We start from the raw sequence: 19731 nt of genomic DNA, 5'->3' as shown, positions 1-19731 counted from the left end.
AATTAAAAAAAAAAGAAAAAAAATTCAAAATGAAAGTAAAAAAAAATATATCTTCAGACAAACAAACCTAAAAGAATTTCTTATCAAGTTTGTACTACAAAAAGAAATGTTTAAAGAAGTTCTTCAGGCTAAAGAAAAAGAATACTAAATAAAAATTCAAATATGTAGAACATAATAAGAATGCCATAAATGGCTAATATGTGTGGCAACATAAAATACATTTTACCACTTTAAATTGTGTAAAAGATTATTGATTTTCTAAACCAAAAAGTGATAATTTCTGTAAGATTAATCACATTTTTAGGAATAAAATTTACAAGAAATCAATTAAGAAGAGAGTAAGACAGAGGAGGGGAAATGGTAAGTATGCTGTTATAAGTTGGGTTCTTATATTATGAGTGAAATGATATATTATGTGAAGACAGGCTGTGATAAGTTAAATATGTCTATGGTAAACCTTAGAGCAATCACTGAAAAAAAATAGAACATGGTGGTATAGGTGATTCAATAGAGAAGACTAAATTAAATTCTAAGACAATTCAACCTACAAAAGGCATAGAATGAAGAGGAAAAACAAGAAAATGAGAGACATGAAACAAACAGCAAGATGGTCATATTAAACCATCTTTAGTGTGTGCTGGAGTCGACTGATGCCACTTCATGAAAGTGAATGATGGATACCTTTCCCAACTCTCCGTCTAGTGATAGCATGTTGGTAATTTGAAACCAGCATTGATGGGAATATTTACACAATGGAAATCAAGAGATGTTGAAAGTTAGGGCATTTATTTAGGAAAGCCTATTTACCATCATACCACTGACCTCAATCATATAAAAAAAGTGCATGAAATGTAAAATAAACACATTAAAGGGTAGAGAATGGCATATTCATATAATATACTACACAACTATGATGCTATTTTAAAAAACACACTTAAAATGTAACAGAGATAGATTATAAGTATATTAAAAGTAAGATACTGTCCAACATTTCTCTGGAGATTCTAGCCAGGACAATTAGAAAAAGAAATAAAAGACATCCAGACTGAAAAAGGAGAAGTAAAGCTATCTCCACTCACAGAAGACATGATCTTGTATATAGAAAACCTAAGAAAGCCATGAAACACAATTAGAACTAATAAGTTTAGCGAGGTTGGAGGATACAAAATCAGTACACAAAATTTATTTCTATTGTTTATTTCTACACACTTGCAGTGAACAATCTAAAAACCATATTAAGAAAGCAATTCTGTTTATAATAGCATTAAATAGAATAAGAATACTTAGGAATATTTTAACAAAGGAAGCTAACATTTGCACATTGGAAACTACAAAATATTGTTAAAAGAAATTTAAAAAGACCTAAATAAGTGGAAAGGTAGCTCATGTTCATAGATCAGAAGACTTAATATTGTTAAGATTACAATACTTCACAACTTGATCTATAGAGTCAGTGCAATTCTTATCAAAATCCCAGTTGTCTTTTTTTTGCAGAAATTGACAAACATCCTGAAATTCATGCAGAAATGGAAGGATTTGGATTAGACAAAACTGTCTTTAAAAAGAACAAAGCTGGAGGACTCACATTTCTTGATATCAAAATTTATGACACAGTTAACAGTAATCAAGACAGTATGGTACTGGCATAAACATCGACAGATCAATGGACTAGAACTGGGAGTCCAGAAATGAAATTACATTTATAGTCAATTGATTTTGACAAGGATACCAAGATGACTTACTGGGGAAAAATAGTCTTTTCAACAAGATATGCTGGGTTAAATGGATATTCAGCTGTAAAACAATGAAGCTGGACTCCTAATTTATACTATACAAAAAAAAATTTAAAATGAATTATAAACTGATATTTTTCAGCCATAAAAAGGAATGAAGTGCTGATACATGTTACAAAATGAATGAACCTTGAAAACATGTGAAGTGATAAAACCAGTCACACTAGGCTGCATATTGTATGATACCATTCATATGAAATGTCTAGAATAGACAAATGTATAATGACAGAAAGTGAATTAGTGGTTGCCAAGGGCAAGTGGAAGGGGTGATTGCTGATGGATACAGGGTTTCTTTCGGGGAGGCAAAAATGTTCTGGTATTAAATAGTGGTACTAGTTGTATGACTCTGAATATATTAAAAACCACCTGTACACATTAACAGAGTTAATTTTACAGTATGTGAATTATAGCTCAATAAAGCTGTTCTTCAAAAAGAATGGAAAATATATTATGAAAACTTTAATCATAAGAAAGCCAAAGTAGCTATCCTAACATCAAAGTAAACTTCAGTATAAGAAATACTGCTAAAAATGTAGAATTATTATAAAGATTAAAGATCAAGTTTTCTAAAAGACATAACAACCCTAAATATGTATGTATTTCATAATTAAGTTAAATGACAGACCTGAAATGAGAAATAGACAAATTTAAATTATAATAGGTGATTTCAACTTTCCTCTCTCAGTAGCTGATAAACAAGGAGACAGAAAATCATTAAGAATAGAAATGACTTTACCACACCATCATGTTTACCCGATTGCTAATTATAGAACATACCACCTAACAAAACAAATACACATTATTTTGAAATGCATGTGGAACATTTATCAAGATAAGTCATATGCTGGAATATAGGACACATTCAATACATTTAAATGGATCAAAGTCACACAGAGTGTTTTTCGGTAACAATGGAATTAGAAATTAATTACTAATTAAAATATTAAAAATTTTCCAAATAGTTGGAAATGAAAAAAAATTCTAAATAATCATCAAAAAAAGTCATAAGGAAAATTAGAAAATATTTGAACCAAATGATAATGAAAACACAACATATCAAAATTTGTGGGATTAGCAGTAACTAGAGGGAAAGTTATAGCTTTAAATGCTTTTACAGAAAAAAAATTAAAAAGCTTTCTTTCAAACCCAAGATTCTACCTCAACAAGATACAAAATAATAGTAAATGAAGCCACTGTATAGCACAGGGAACTTCATTCAACATCTTGTAATAACCTTCAATGAAATAGAATATGAAAATGAACATATGTATGTATATGCATGACTGGGACATTGTGCTGTACACCAGAAATTGACACATTGTAACTGACTGTACTTCAATTAAAAAAAATTTTTTTAAGAAAAAAGAAAATGAAGGCAAAAATAGAGGGAGTAAGTAATAAAGAGGAAATCTGTGAAATATAAACAGGGCAAGCAGTAGAGAAAGTCAGTAAAATTAAAGGAGAGTTCTTTGAAAAGGAAGAGAGGATCACTGTATGCAGTTTATTAATAGTTATATAAGCAATAGATATGAGTTAAATTATACCATTAAAACTGACAAGAATAAAAGATTAAACAAGAGAAAAAGAAGATTAAAGATATATGCAGATAAATAGAGGTGGGTTTGTATTTTTGTTCTAATACATAGTGTGTGTGTGTGTGTATGAGAGGATGGAGATATATATATATATATATATATATATATATATATATATATATATATATATATAAAGTGTAGCCAGGCTTATTATTAATATATAATTATTGCCAACTTTCTCATTGTTGGAAGACTCCTTAAAAAAATGACTGATTCCAGAGCTTGGGCAGAGAAAGGACAAGGGGAGCCTAGAACTTGTATTAGTCTGCTATTGCTGCATAAGAAATCACCACAAACTTAGCAGAAAAAATAACACCCATTTATTATCTCACCATTTCTGTAAGTCAGAAGTCCAGGTATAGCTTAAATGGATCTCTGCTTAGCTTCTCACCAGGCTGAAATCAAGGGGCCAGCCAGCCTACATTCTCATCTGGAGCTCAGAGTCCTCTTCCAAGCTTATGTAGATTGTTGACAGAATTCAGTTCCTTGTGATGGAGGACTGAAACCCCCATTTTCTTTCTGGCTGTCAGTGGTGGTTTCTCTCAGATCCCAAAAGACTCTCAAAGGCCCTTTATGACCCTCTTACTTCATGGTAGCTTTCTTCTTCAAAGCCAGCAGGACAATCCCTGTAGAGAGTTTTACATAATGTTGTGGGGAATTTTTTGTGTATATATATATATATATACACACACATTTTTAACTTTTATTAAAGTATAGTTTACAATGTTGTGTCAATTTCTGGTGTACAGCATAATGCTTCAGTCATACATGAACATACATATATTCACTTTCATATTCTTTTTCACCATAAGTTACTACAAGATATTGAATATAGTTCCATGTGCTATACAGTATAAACTTGTTGTTTATCTATTTTATATGTATTAGTTAGCATCTGCAAATGTCGAACTCCCAATTTATCCCTTCCCTCTTCCCCTCTTCCTCTCTGGTAACTGGAGAATGTCATTCTAAGTGAAGTAAGCCAGAAAGAGAAAGAAAAATACCATATGATATCACTTATATGTGGAATCTAAAAAAGAAAGAAGAGAGAGAGAGAAATGAACTTATTTACAAGACAGGAACAGACTCACAGACATGGAAAACAAACTTACATTTTTTTTTTTTTAACGGAACAGAGTTTTATATAACATAACACAATCATGGGAATGACTATGCTGCTCCTTTCCAAGGGGAAAGGATTATACCATGTTTGTACACCAGGGGGCAGAAATCCCAGGGACCATCTTAGAATTCTGCCTTGCCCAAACATCTTGTGCCAAAAAGTAAGGAAGTTCTCAAAAATGATGTCAGAAGGATAGAACAGCCATCTTAAAGAGGCTTCTACTCCTCTTGTCTTGGTCAATTTGAGCAAAATAAATAAATAATGAGAGTAATGGGCTAAAATCCATAAAATAAAATACAATATCTGCTTTCACCATTTATATTCAACATTGTACTGCAGGCAAGAAAAAAAATAAAGGACATTCAGATTAAAAGAAAGAAATAAGACTGTCTTTACCACAGATGACATGATCATGTATATAGAAAATCCTAAATAATCTGCCAATAATCTACTAGAGCTAATAAATGAATTTAGCATTGTTGTAGAACAAAGATAAATATATTAAAAAATCAACTATATTTCTATACACTAGTACAAACAATTTAAAGTTGAAATTTTAAAAATGCCATTTATAATAGGATCAAAAACCTGAAATACTTGGGATATTCTTAGTAGAAATATGTATGGTACCTGTGTAATAAAACTATAAAAATCAACAGGAAAAATTAAAACTAAATAACTGAAGAAATACAATGTGTTTGTGGATTGGAAGACCCAATGTTGTTAAGATGTCAATTCTTTCCAAATTAACAAGCTGATTCTAAAATGTATATGAAAATTCAAAGTACCTATAACAGCCAACATAATTTTAAAGAAGAACAGACAGAGTACTCAGAGTATCTGGTTTCAAGACTAATTATAAAGCCACAGTAATCGAGACAGTATGGAATCGGTGTAAGAATAGACATATAGATTGTCTGGACAGAATAGGGAGCCCAGAATTAGAGGCACACATATACGGTCAACTGGTTTTTGATGGGATTGCATTGTTCACCTTCCCTGTCAGTGACTTCACACCATTCCTGGCACCCAGTGATCTGTTTCCTATCACTCCAAGTGAGAGTTGCCTGTGTAAGGACTACTTATAAATGGAACCAAAGCCTATAGATTTCATAAGTGAAAAGTCAATGGAGTAGTTATGAATTCAGGCAGTGTTCAAATTTTAAAATTAAAAAATTTTTAAATTTAGTCAGGAATTGATCTTTTTCTTGACTCTACTTTCTTCAAATTGACTTTATTCACAGGACATTTTTCTTAAATGGTAGCAAATATGGCCACCAGAAGCTCAAGTACTATGTTCTGGGTAACAGCCTCAGTGTAAAGAGAATACTTGATTCTTTCTGTGTAATTGCTATGTAGTTGTAGCAAAAGTGCTAAGTCTAATACCCTGAACTGTGGCCAGAGACATGAGACATGTCACTTAGCCAAGCCAGGCCAGGTGCCTCCCTCTGGATCTAGGAGATGACTCCAGCATCATGTAACCCACAAAGGAATTGAGGGTAAGGAGTAATGGCATCCCCAAGTGCTTTCTCAGGATAAAGATGTCCACAACAGTGTGATAAGCTAAGCATCCTGGATTCTAGCCCAGCATTCCTCATACTGCAATACTATAATCCAGCACTTGGGACAGTGCATAGTATCCCATCTGGTCGTCTGTTACCAGAATGTGAGGAGCATGTTGTATGGCCCTTCTCTGGGATGGAGGGACTCCAGCCCTGTGGAGTAGGGTTACGTGTGGCAGAGCCAATTGGATGAGACAGTATCATTGTCATGAAGATTAGCAAGCAGACTAGTAGAATCTTTTACATCAGTTTCTAAAAGCTGAGTTTACAAAACTAAATAAAGCATCAGTGAACTTGATAGAGGGAAGACAGACAATTCCTAGTCATTTTTAATTGTTTCATGTAAGAACAATGACTATGAAGAGAAAAAGAAAAGAAAAAGTAGGGAAGATGCGAGATTGGAAAACTGTGTAGAAGAACAGTTTCTTATTCAATATATCACTGACTATGTTGACAAGCAGTCATTTCCAAATGTCAAAAATGTAAGTAGAACAGCTCACTTAGGAAAGGGGAAGGCAGTATTAGTAAGTCTAATCTGTCAATCAGTGCTCACCTGATTTGTAGAGAAATGCTAGAGGAAAGGTTTTCAAGTAAAAAAGTATATACTCGTATTTGCAATAAAATTAAAAAAACCAGGACTTTGAGAATATTCTACTTCTGTATTTCTATGGAAATACAAAATACAGTCTATTTAACAAGTTGAAATTACATTTTTGGCTTTAAAAATATCTGTATTTTATCATGGAAGTATAAAGCCTATCACTGATTAAGTTACTTCCCACCAAAGATAGCTCTCAGTATTACCAGCATTTCAGATAATAAACACAAATACCAGCACCCTTATTTCAGGCAAGAAACGCTAGAGAAAAATTACAGATCATGAAATTGTAAACTCTACCATCAATGAACTTAAAGCCAAATGATTTCATAGAACTACACCATTTCTAAGATAAGGAAAGAGTAAAAATATTTTAGATGTTAGAAGAATGGATGTGGAAAAGCCTCCTAAAGTAAGGTTTGGTGGTTTCAAAACCTAACTGCAAATTCTTGAAAATTTCACCGATGGAGTGATGTGAGTAATAGGGGTCTATGTTCTCTCTACGTAAATCTCAGTGAGCTAGTGACTGCTTCAACCAATAAGAGATGGGAGTTGTGAGGCCATGTGACTTCCAAGACCAGGTCGTAAGAGCCCTGGGGCTTCTGCCTTGATCACTGGAACTCTGGCTCTCAGAGTAGCTATGAAAGAAGACCAACTCTGCTGAACCCCCCATGCTGGCAAGGTCAATGTAGATACTCCAAACAGTCCCAGCTGAGCCCAGCCATCTGGCTGTCCCCACCAAGGCCCTACTTGCAGAATTGAAGCTGTCTTGGGCCCTCCAGACTACTGAGTGGTCTGCATTCATACCGTGTGGAACTGAAGAACCACCCAGTCAAACGTTTTTTGTTTTAAGGCATGAAATTTGGGGGTTGTTTGTTATGCATACAAAAGAACAAAGGGGAAGCCATTTTAGAATAAATGATGCAATTACTTTTCTTATAAAACAACTTGTTCTTAAAAACAAGAACATAACTGATACATCTTAATAATAATTAAGGACAAATGACACGGCAAAATATTACAGCAATAAACTGATATTGAGTGTTTTTTCTTGCTTCCAGGATGTTTGTGGGCTTATCTAAGGGACACCTTTAACCTATAAGAAGAGTCATTTGAAAGGAAATAGGAAAAGAAATACAGTAGAATTTCTTAATATAACACATGATTAAATGAAACTTCTGTACCTCTAAAATTCAAGCAATCAAAAAGGGTCAAGCAATAGATGGTGAGTTGTCTGTATCTCTGTCTCTTGTTTCTTCTCCTTTTTATGAGAAAGAGACAAGGGATAAGTAAACAGCTGATATTATCATTTTATTGGAAAAAACTCAAGCAACATCAGGGCTTATCACTATGACAGTTTTTAGAATCCTCGTATTAGGTAAAAGATACCAGAAACTTACTAATGAATAACTAGAGAAACAACAAAAACCTAAAAATGTGGCTACACCTTTCACCTCCATAGTTCTGCAAGTTGGCAAGAAATGTTTATTTCCCTGAAGATCTGTAGAATTCCAGAGCTCCAAGGGAACTGGTAAAGATAATTAGAATAATCTCCAGAACTATCTTAACATAGAACATATTTGTTCTAATCTTTTGAACTTTAGTTACTTATTTCTCAAAGACTAACCATTTGTTTAGTTTTTGATTCAAATATTACACTGAATCCACTGAAACATAATTTTTATTTTTTGAACTTGGCTTCTTAATGTGAAATGCAGTACTTTCACAAAGGCACATGTGAAACTTTCTAATATCCTGCAAATGAAAGCATAACAAGTTAAACTAAACACGAATGCGTAGAAGAAAAAGCCAAAAAGTATCACTTGTATTTTTTGGTTAAACAGAAAATTTAAAACTACAGAGAACACAGAATTCATTATGTTTTGGTTAAGTATAACACTGTAGATCAAAACAATCCCATTGTAAAACAAACTGCCTTCCGTGTAGAAGGGCTTCTGTACATCATGGTAGCAACTATTTTTTTTAATCAACTCAGTTGATTAAAAATAATAGTTGCAAGCGCCAGAATCCTCTATATTTCCTAATTGGCTCAAAATAGTGTAAGAACTGCAAGAGAAGAGTTGTCAAAGCTAAGAGCACTAGGTATTGGTAAATGTGTTCCACATAAATGTTCCAGAGGTCGTACACCTTCCACGATGGAAAAGGAAGCCCTTGAAGATGTATCAGTGTCCTCACTGTCCATGGTGTTTTTAATTCTCAGGAGAACTATTGATCCCATTCTTAGGAAATAGTAACATGTTTATCCCAATCAAGGATATTAATCTGATCTTACTAGCTATTGTAATACATTAACCACAGCCAATTAGTTGTGTCACTAGAAGATAGTTCTCCTTTCCTCCGATGCTTGCCTGAAGGCTCTGCTATAAGCGAAAGAGATGGAAATTGGGTCTGTAACCCAGCACAGTCACAGTTTCTTGGGAAAGACTGTCCCATTCAAAGTTAAACCTCCAGTTACTGGCTTTTGAGCTGTCAGCACTTAAGCAACTTTCAGACTGTACCTGAGGACCCAGTTGAGATTTCCAAGACTTTTTAGTCCCAAGCAGATGACTTCCTGAAAGCAGACTGGCAATTCAAATGCCAGTGGTACAAGAATTAGTTACACTGAAGTGAATGGACTAATGGGAGGCATTTAACTGTCCTGTGTGTCTTCGTTTTTTTTTTTTTAATATTATTGGTATATTGGTCTTATTTTTTCTACTTATGTATGTGTATGTATATATATATCCTTTCTTTTTTGTCTTATTTTATCTTTAATTCTTAGTTTAGCTGAGTCAGAAGGCATATTCAAAAGACTCAAATTTTTTATTGAATATTCTTATTTTTCATAGTAATATAGTTGAAGTTTAGTAAGACTCTCTTCCTTATACCAGATAAAACTGGACAAATCATTTGTGCAGTGGAGGCTGTATATAGGTTGTCATACTTGACATAGTTCTTGGGGCACCAGTTGGAACTAGTCCCCATGATGGAACATGGGTTGTACTTTGTAGGTGGAATCAATATTCACAAAGCTGGTCCAGACAAACTGGCTTGGCCTTATTCTCTAACTGTCAGGGTCCCAGCCTCACAGATAATAAGCAGGGCAAGCATCTTGGCAGATGTGGGGGGCCTTGAACAAAGATGAAGTCACCCAACCAGGAGGTAGTTTCATGGGCTTGGAATAGAAAAGCAAGTAACAGAGGCCTTTACAAATCTCCGGTTCCTTTTTTAACAGTTTTGGCAGAAATCCTCTGGTTTCAGTAGTTGCTTCCTGCCATTTGGCTGGAGATTTGCTGAGCAAAGTCAGGGGAGGAGGCCTTCTTGGTCCATTAACACCTTTGCTGCCCCTAGGTAAATAATAAGGTCAAACAATGAGACAGAACTTAAAAAAAAAAAAAAGAATTATCTTTGGAGATAATTTGTGATAAAAGGGGGGAATGTTAAGTAAAGTTCTCCCAAACAGTCACATTCATTTTAAAATATCACTGCTGTTGAACTTTTTGTTGAAAAATAAAAAGGACTATGAAACAATAAAACAAAATTAGTCACAGATTTAAACAAGAAAGACTTCTCAGATTACCAGCTACATTCAATAGTAAAATGAATGCTCAGGTATCAATTTCCGACATATATTGCACATACACCTAAACGATAATTTCCCACATTTCCTCCTGTTCCCACCAGCTGTCTCCTCGTGGCTTGAAGCATCAAGCATCTGCCAGGCTGCAGACACAGCAGGAGCGGCTGGAGCCCCAGGTGATGGCCTTGCAATAGCTGCGTCTTGGGCTAGTCCTCCCCTCTCCACCAGAGACAAGATGCAGTCAGCGTGTTCTAGCCACCCCGGTCAGGCTGAGCCTCGGGGTATCAGCAAGCCCCCAGCGTGCTGTTTAAAGGCGATTGTTGCTGCATTGTCTCAGGAAAGGGTCTAGAAGGATATCACTGGTCATCTTTCAGACTTAACCACATGGTGAAGTAAGAACTCTGCATACTGTAACGTGTCTCTGACGTAGAAGCAAGAGGTGCATGGTGGGGGCGTCTGCCAAACCTGTCCTGGCTGATTGTCGTGCAACTTTAATAAGAATGCTTCATCGAAAATGAAGAATCAAGAGATAAACATGGGACTGGTCAGAATGGCTCTTCAGGGCAAAGGAGGACAGGGGATCTCCCTCCTCTTCTGCCTTTATGACAGCATTCCGATGTTATTTTCAAAATTTCAGCCCACATCTGGGATGTGTAAAGGCTGGCCTGGAGCTCAGCTGGGAGGAGAGATTGAAGAGACCACACACACACACACACACACACACCCCACAGGTGAGAACTAGGGGAGGCAGACTGGTGGATTTTTATTTTATTTCTTGACCCTGTGAGGAATGGGGCACCGTGAAGATGAACCGAAAGAGAACAGATAGCTGAAAGTTGAATGGATGACCGGAGCAATGAGCCCAGTCTGCAGAAATGACAGTGAGACTTTCTTAAAACACAAGATGTTCTAATACTCACTTTAAAATTATACGACTCTAAGGGAAATCTCTTTGTTCCTGTAAATCTTCATAGAATCAGATACATTCCCAAATGCCTTAGGGGTAGGTTTTCTTTTTCATTTTGTCTTGTTTAATGAAAAGTAAGGAAAGTTTTTATCTGGGTCAGTAAAAATGGCACATTTAGGGTGCTGAGACGACACCTCAACCTAACAAAGTCAGCAGGAGGGGAGTACGGCACCAAGCCAGTCTCCTGGGAATCCATGGGAGCACATGGGATGGGAGAAGGAACCTGCCTGGCTGGGCTGCAGCCACATTTCTTCCCTTACCTCCCCTGCTCTGTGTGCAGGGGGAGGTTGGCTGTCAACTCAATTTCCCAGGCTCCTTGTGACTGCTGGTGGTGGCTGGGGTCACTGAGAGCTAGAGCTGGAGATGTTTAGAGACTGAAGGAAGGAGAAACCAGGCTCTTTCTCTCCTCCACCCACTGCTCTGGGACTCTTCTTTCTAGCAGCTGCCTTGAGGGGGCTGAAGGAGAAGAGGGATTTCATGCAGTCAGACCAGCATGATTCCACTCTTCCTCAGATGACCTTGCACCCTCCCGATACAACCTTTTCCCTCCATCCCTCCAGACACGGCAGAGGTAGAGGCTTCCTGTCGCTCATCTCGAATTGCTCTGATGTCCCCATTGTGGCTTCTCAGCTTATTTCTGTGGATAACCCATTCTCTGCATTACTCGCTCCTCTAAGTATCCAGGTGGTTTCTGTTTCCTGATTAGACCTTGGCTGAAACACCAGTTACCATGTGGATAATATACCAAAACAAAAACTGCGATCAGTTTTACAGACTCGGAGGAATTTCCCCACAGTGAACTGCAGGTGCTGCAGGGCTGTGGGGTGGCAGCTCCACTGGGAAATACAGTGAGCACGGGGAGGGTGATGATTTTACAGCGAAGCTTCCTCCAGTTAGGGCTCGAACAGAAGATATGGGAGCCCGTGCTGTTCTGAAATGTTTTGCCCTATCAAACTGAATTTCTATTGTTCAGCACCTACTTACAGGTGGGACTGAACATCCCATGAACAGAAGACAGAGAACGGTAGGTAGCAGTACTGTCTCCTCTCTCACCTGAAACATCTGGCTCTGGTCCAGACTCACATATCCCACTCTGAAAAACAAAATAGCTGTAGTTAGCTTGACATCCCGCCTTGGAAAGTAGTTTAGTAATCGGCTTGTTTAAAGCATACAAGTCCTTTGGGGTTTTCACCTCAAGTCTTAAGTTCTGAAGGATAATAGAATATGTTACTCCAAAGTATGCCACTTTGATGTAATATTTTTTAGTTGACGGCAACTGAGAGGAAGCAGATAGAAGGAAAACTCTGTCCTCCATGTCCTAAAATCAGGACATAAATTTGAAAAAATGTTACCTCTTCCCTCTGTACCATGAAGGACAGAAGTTAATCACTAGAAATAATTCTATATCCCTATCAGCCCAGAGATGACGACACCAGAGGAATCAACATAGCAGATCACCAAAGGGAGGGGGAAAAAGCAAAGATACTAATCCAACAAAGTACACTTTTTAATATAGCAAGGAAGCATAAAATAAATAAAAAGTTAAGGAAAACCAAATCTATTCATTTTTATGATAAATGCATATAGTTTGAATTCTGCTGTGAAATGGAAAGGGTCCTCTGATCGGACTGGAAAACCACCTCCAAGAATGAGCTATTAAGGAAAGGCCCTATTCAAGTAAAATAATAAAAAGGTGTTAAAAATGAAAGTTACAGGCAAAAGATAAAGAACGAAAAAGTGGCATTATTCATGTAGAACTCAAAACAAAAATCATTCAGTGGAGCAAAGAATCATTTTGTATTGATTAAAAGTAAAATCCACACAAATATATTTAATAACATCTATATACCAAATGATGTACATTTAAAATATATCAACAATTGTCAGCTACAAAGTGGAAGCACTAGTGAGAGTATTTACAATGCCTCTGTCTGTTTTTAAAGATGAATTAGACAAAAGTCAGCCAAGGAAATGGAGAAACTGAGAAAGCCAGTAGAATTACAAAGATGCTGAGAAATATTTTTCAATCAGATCTGTCAGCGGTCACTTCAGTTTTTCTACATGTATAAGAGAGAACAACTCAAAATGTTCAATGTCTAGTAAGAAAATAGCAGCTAGGATTAATTAACACAAATCTGATGAGTTCATTTATAGCTTAAGTGAGCAAGTTCAGTTTCTTACAAATTCAAGTTCAATACCTTCAGTGGTGTGCTGGTAAATGTTTTACAAACAGCAGTCCAGGGGAAACAAAGGACTGATTTGTACCCTGCGCATTTCTGTGGTGTAAACACTGCCACCGTGGCTGATTGCACGCTAACACTGGGAAGTCACTGAGGGCCGACTTGGAAAGACATACACCCATTTGGCTCTCCCAGGCCTTATGATTGGTTCCAGCCCGTGACTGATGCATTTAATGACAGATAACAAGCACATTTTCTTTTTTTTTAATGAGCAAGTTTAACAAGCTTCCTGGTCTTTCACATCTCATGGATAAATGATGTGTTCTTAGGAGACATAACTAAAACTTTATAGGTAAATAGTTAAGTATCACAGAAATTCACATGCCCTTCCTTATCATCAAACATAAAATCAGGAACTGAGAATAATGCTGACAAGAAACAGAGCATATATAAATACAAACTTATGGCTCCCCCTAGCTAGTCTCCAGTGCTGCTTGATATTTACTGTGTCTGTGGCCACCAAAATATAAAGGAATGTGAAAAGAATAATTTCAACCTAGCATTTGATTACTTACATCTACTGATTATTCTCTTTTAATAGCTTCTTGTCAGATAAGATTGTAACCTACAGTCTGTCATTTTTTATTTACACACTCACATACACACATAAAGATTTATATCCTACTATGTATATATTTCCCATGAGTATTAATTGTTGGTCCATATGCAATTTAAAAAATGGTGAAAAAAGTGAAAAAGTTTAGAGATGACATGATGAGATTGAACTTAAAATATATAGAGATATATCTATAAATGTATAAACTATTGCTTATCAGTTTTGTGGTAGGCTAATTATTGATCTGGGGGAGAAGAGAGAGAGACAGACTACTTTTATGGGAAAGGAAGAAATTTAGACTCCTGTCACAGATGGGAAAATGGTGGGTAATACAAATCAGAAGAAAAATGTTTTTGGTTAGTGGTAAGTACATAAATGTATTTGTTTTTAGAGCATTTATAAGCATATAATTATGCAATTATGTATGCTTGGGCATATTATGTATTCTGTGGCAATAGAAACAATGTACTACGTTAGTGGATTTATGAGAACATGTCTTGGTCAATTAGATGGATGAAGACATTGGCAGGGTAAGAAGGAAACAACTGCTTGTTCATAATCTTGCAACCACAAAAGTGAGACATAGTTGTAGCTCATCAAATCGAAATAAAGGGTTCGGCTAAGACAACTATTTAGACACCATTTCTAGTTGCCCAAATAATTTAGTTAGGATTAGGTTCAACTGAAAACCCAAACCAATCTTCACTTAAACTAGATAGAAATGTGTAAGTACTTTGTTCTTGTAGATCCCTGGACAGGTGGTCCAGGGCAAGACGTTTCATTGTGACAGGGACCTGGGCTCCTTCTACTCACGCATCTGTGTGGGGCCTTCACTTTATGGTCCCAGATGCTGGTAACTCATTCCAAGCCCACCAAATGGATCAAGAGGTGAAAGGGAGACAAAGGATGAGCTGTCACTGAAGGAAGTTTCCTGGAAGGCGCTGTACTATCGTTTCTTTTCACATGACTACATTTAGCAGAAAGAGACACTCAGAAATGGACTCAGCCAAATATTTTATTGTTGTAAAAGGAGAGAAGGCATACTGAGAGATGCCTAGGGTGCTGATAAATATTACCTTTGAAAATATCAGGAAGAGTCTACTACAGCTGATTAAGGGACTTTCCCCCACGTTACATATTAACAACTAAAAAAAGGCATGTGTGAACCATATGTATTAGTTATTGGCAGAACAATGTATAATGTTTCAATATCCACAGGGGCAGAGGATTTGGTGAAATGTGGGAGCAGGTGAGATGAGATGTGAAAGGCGAGATGTCAAGTAATAGAGACATTGTGGGTCAGCTGGCTCAAGAGCATCCTGGGCAAATTACCTGACTTTAGTGCAGTGCTGTTTGAAGTACAGTCTGTAGACTCATGGTAGCCGCATCAACTCAAAGTTTGTCAGAAATGCAAATCTTGGGCTCCACCCCAGACCTAATGAATCAGAATTTCTGGAGGGGGTGGGAGTAAGGGGCACAGGCATCTGGGTTTTAGTAAGCGCTCCAGGTGAATCTAAGTGCTAGAAGAAGCATTGTATTAGTAGATGGATTTGAACAATGTAACTCAGCCAAGTGCTTTTTTTTAAAATTGAAGTATAGTCAGTTTACAATGTTGTGTCAATTTCTGGTGTATAGCATAATGTTTCAGTCATACATACACATACATATATTCCTTTTCATATTCTTTTTCATTATAGGTTATTACAAGATATTGAATACAGTTCCCTGTGCTATACAGTAGAAACTTGTTGTTTATCTATTTTATATATAGTAGTATCTGCAAATCTCGAATTTTATCCCGGTTTATCCCTTCCCACCCCTCTTCCCTCTGGTAACCATAAGTTTGTTTTCTGTGTCTCTGAGTCTGTTTCTGTTTTGTAAATAAGTTCATTTGTGTCTTTTTTTTATATTCCACATGTAAGTGATATCATATGGTATTTTTCTTTCTCTTTCTGTCTTACTTCACTTAGAATGACTATCTCCAAGACCATCCATGTTGCTGCAAATGGCATTATTTTATTCTTTTTTATGGCTGAGTAGTATTCGACTATATATATATACACTACAACTTCTTTATCCAGTCATCTGTTGATGGACATTTAGGTTGCTTCCATGTCTTGGCTATTGTAAATAGTGCTTCTATGAACATTGGGGTGCATGTATCTTTTCGAATTAGAGTTCCCTCCAGCTATATGCCCAAGAGTGGGATTGCTGGATCATATGGTAAGACTATCTTTAGTTTTGTGAGAAATCTCTATACTGTTTTCCATAATGGCTGCACCAAACTACATTCCTACCAACAGTGTAGGAGGGTTCCCTTTTCTCTGCACCTTCTCCAGCATTTATCATTTTTGGACTTTCGAATGATGACCATTCTGACTGGTGTGAGGTGATACCTCATTGTAGTTTTAATTTACGTTTCTCTGATAATTATTGATATTGAACATTTTTTCATGTACCTATTGGCCATTTGTACAACCAAGTGCTTTTTAATCCAACTTGCTTCCCTAATCCTGTCACTGTTCTTGCATAAAAGAAAACATTAGATGAAGCTGGATGTGGATGTCAGCACTGGTAAAATTAAAATGGCATATTTATATATTTGTGGAAATAAAAATGGATCTTCCCCACACTTCCATAAGTAGTAGTATATCTGCATTTATAAATATGAATATATGTACATATGAGTACTTTATATAACTGTTAACTGGTATTATGCTTGATGTGGAAACATTTAGACACATTCAATGCAATCTGTTGTTACTGTTATTTAAAATTAATCCCCAAATCAAAATAAGTATGATAAATATGGGAAAGGATGGTACAAATTTACCATTATATAAAGATACGTTTGTCTTTATAGAGAAATAAACTTGCTTGGAAGAATCATGTGAAAAGCCTAGCACAATAAACATGCCAGTTTTCCACAGCCTAATCTAGTTAATTAATATTAAACTAAAATCTCAAAATAATTTTTAGAAAAAAAATAAAACTATCCTAATGTTCAATTATGAGCAAAAGTAGCTAGGAAAATTCTGGAAAAAATTGGAATCTTGGTTTATAATATATTGTATGACTACAGAAGAGAAATAAGTGGAAACATTGTAGTAGTGACACCAGAATAGGAGGGGAAACAACAGAACAAAATATAAAATATGGAATCAGAGAAATAGATGTTAAATAGTTTATTATAAGATACAAGGGGCATTTAAAACTAGTGGAGACTATAACTCAATAAAAAAAATGTTTAAAAAAAAACTAGTGGAGAATGAAGAGCTTAGTCAATAAATGAGGTTCATACCCTTGAAAATATTCATGTGCTTTGACCAGAGATATGTATGAATGGGTACCCCAGATATTTATGTATACATTTTTAGGACATGACACGAGTGGCAGTTTATAGTGTGAAAAGTTTTAGTTTACTGAATTCATAGCACTTGGAATTTATTATCCAGGAAAAATAAAATTGTATTCCTATTTCTTCTCAAACAAAATTGTATTTTCTAGAAAGATTAACACATTAAAATATTTAATGGATGAAAATGCAAAATAAAATTAAAATGAGTTACTTTCTTAAACTCATGAGATAAAATTTGAAATCACATTATGTTGGTGAAGGTATATGGAAAACAGGCACTCTTAAATATTGCTTGTGGGTATATAATTTAGAATAAGCCTGTTAGAGGATTATTTAGCAATATCCATGGAAATTAAAAGTACTCATCCTCTTCAACTCACTATATCAATCAGGACTCTCCAAAGAAACAGAACCAATAGGATGTGTGTATAAAGATATGTATTTTAAGGATTTGATGCATATGATTGTGGCTGGCAAGTCCAAAATATGCAGGCCTTACATTTAAGTCTTTAATCCTTTTTTAGTTTATTTTTATTTATGGCATGAGAAAATTTTAATTTCATTCTTTTACATGTAGCTGTCCCGTTTTCCATGCACCATGTATTGAAGAGAGTGTCTTTTCTCCATTGTGTATTCCTGCCTCATTTGTCACAGATTAATTGACTGTAAGTTATGGGTTTGTTTCTGAGCTCTCTATTCTGTACCGCTGATCTATGTATCTATTTTTGTGTCAATACCATACTGTTTTACTGTAGTTTTGTAGTATAGTCTGAAGCAAGGGCATGTGATTTCCCAGCTCCATTTTTTTTTTTCAAGATTATTTTGGCTATTCAGAGTCCTGTGTGTCCATACAAAAATTTTTTTTTTTTATACAAGCTTTAAAAAACTTTTGTTCTAGTTTTAGAAGCACAGGTGTTAACTCTTCTCTAAATGTTTGGTAGAATTCACCTGGAATGAAGCCATTTGGTCCTGGGCTTTTGTTTGTTGAGAGGTTTTTTTGTTTGTTTTTGTTTTATTTATTTTTTGTTACTAATTCAGATTCATTACTGGTATTTGGTCTGTTCATATTTTCTATTTCTTCCTGGCTCAGTCTTGGGAGATTGTGCATTTCTAGAAATTCGTCCTTTTCTTCTGGCTTATCTATTTTATTGACATATAGTTGTTTGTAGTAATCTTTTTATACTCCTTTATATTTCTGTGGTCTTAGTTGTAACTTTTCCTTTTTCATTTCTGATTTTATTGATTTGGGCCATGTCTTTTTTTCCTTGATGAGTCTGGCTAAAGGTGTATCAATTTTATCTTTTCAAAGAACCAGCTCTTAGTTTCATTGGTCTTTTTTATTTTTTATTTTTTTAGTCTCTTTCATTTATATATACTCTGATCTTTATGGTTTCTCTTCTACTAACCTTGGGTTTTGTTTGTTCTTCTTTTTCTAGTTCCTTTACATGTAAGATTAGGTTTCTTATTTCCTGAGGTAATCTCGTATCACTATAAAATTCCCTCTTAGAACTGCTTTTGATGCATCCCACAGATTTTGGATAATTGTGTTTTCATTTTCCTTTGTCTCCAGTTATTTTTGATTTCTTGATTTCTTCAGTGCTTCACTAGTTGTTCAGTAAAATGTTGTTCAGCCTCCACGTGTTTGTGTTTTTTTGCAGCTGGCGGGGGCATCATCTAACTTGATCCTACCCGGCCCCTGCGTTCTGCCCGCGTTGGGCCTCCACTGAGCGCTCCGCTGCCCTTGCTCCTCCCTTGGGTCTCGGGCACGCTGGGCGCGGGCAGGGGCACGGCCGCGGGATCCTGGGGCTCACTTGCCAGCCTCTGCGCGGCGCACATGGACTTGAGCATCTGGAAGATGGCGAGGGGCGCCACTTTCGGCTTGAGCAGGTCCACCAGGATCTTGAACAAGTCGGGGTCCATGGCACCGCCCGCCGCCTGCGCCAGCTCGAACAGCTCCATCTCCTCGGCGCTCAGCACCTTCTTCCACCGCAGCGCCAGCTTCCGCAGAACCACCTCTGGCCCCAGGGGCGCACCCGGCGCGGCCATCTGCACGGCTGCGGAGGGTGCGTGCCCTCAATGTCCATTTTTAATTGCTATTTCTGGGTCTATCGATAAAGTCCTAATCAGCTACAGATGTAGGGAAGAGAACCAGGACTTTTTGAGAGACTATTATATGCCAGAGACTTACGTTAACTAGGCACTACAATTTGTTATCTGAGTTAACATGAAAGAAAACTGAGGCCCAGAGAAGAGAAATAACTTTAACAATACTTGGCAGCTAATAAGTGGGAGGCTAATAAATTAAGCAGTGATGTTTTTTTCTGTATTCTTTCGTGAAGTACTTTATTGGAGGAAAAGG

The 19731-nt window shown here is 36.2% G+C and overlaps 1 protein-coding gene across 1 annotated transcript in view; it reads right to left on the bottom strand.

The window, feature by feature from the left end:
* The window catches only part of LOC102543282 (mitotic-spindle organizing protein 2-like), a 111267-nt gene extending 91849 nt beyond the window's left edge, over positions 1-19418 (bottom strand). Inside the window, exon 1 of the mRNA XM_006201166.3 lies at positions 19062-19418. Coding sequence (XP_006201228.2) covers positions 19062-19418 — 357 coding nt within the window. The remainder of the gene's footprint in view (positions 1-19061) is intronic.
* Positions 19419-19731: the final 313 nt, after the last annotated feature.

The sequence above is a fragment of the Vicugna pacos genome, chromosome 5 (assembly GCF_048564905.1).
Source record: "Vicugna pacos chromosome 5, VicPac4, whole genome shotgun sequence".
In the NCBI taxonomy this organism is placed as follows: Eukaryota; Metazoa; Chordata; class Mammalia; order Artiodactyla; family Camelidae; genus Vicugna; species Vicugna pacos.
The sequence above is the reverse complement of the archived record's forward strand: the minus strand, read 5'-3'. Positions and strand labels throughout refer to the sequence as shown.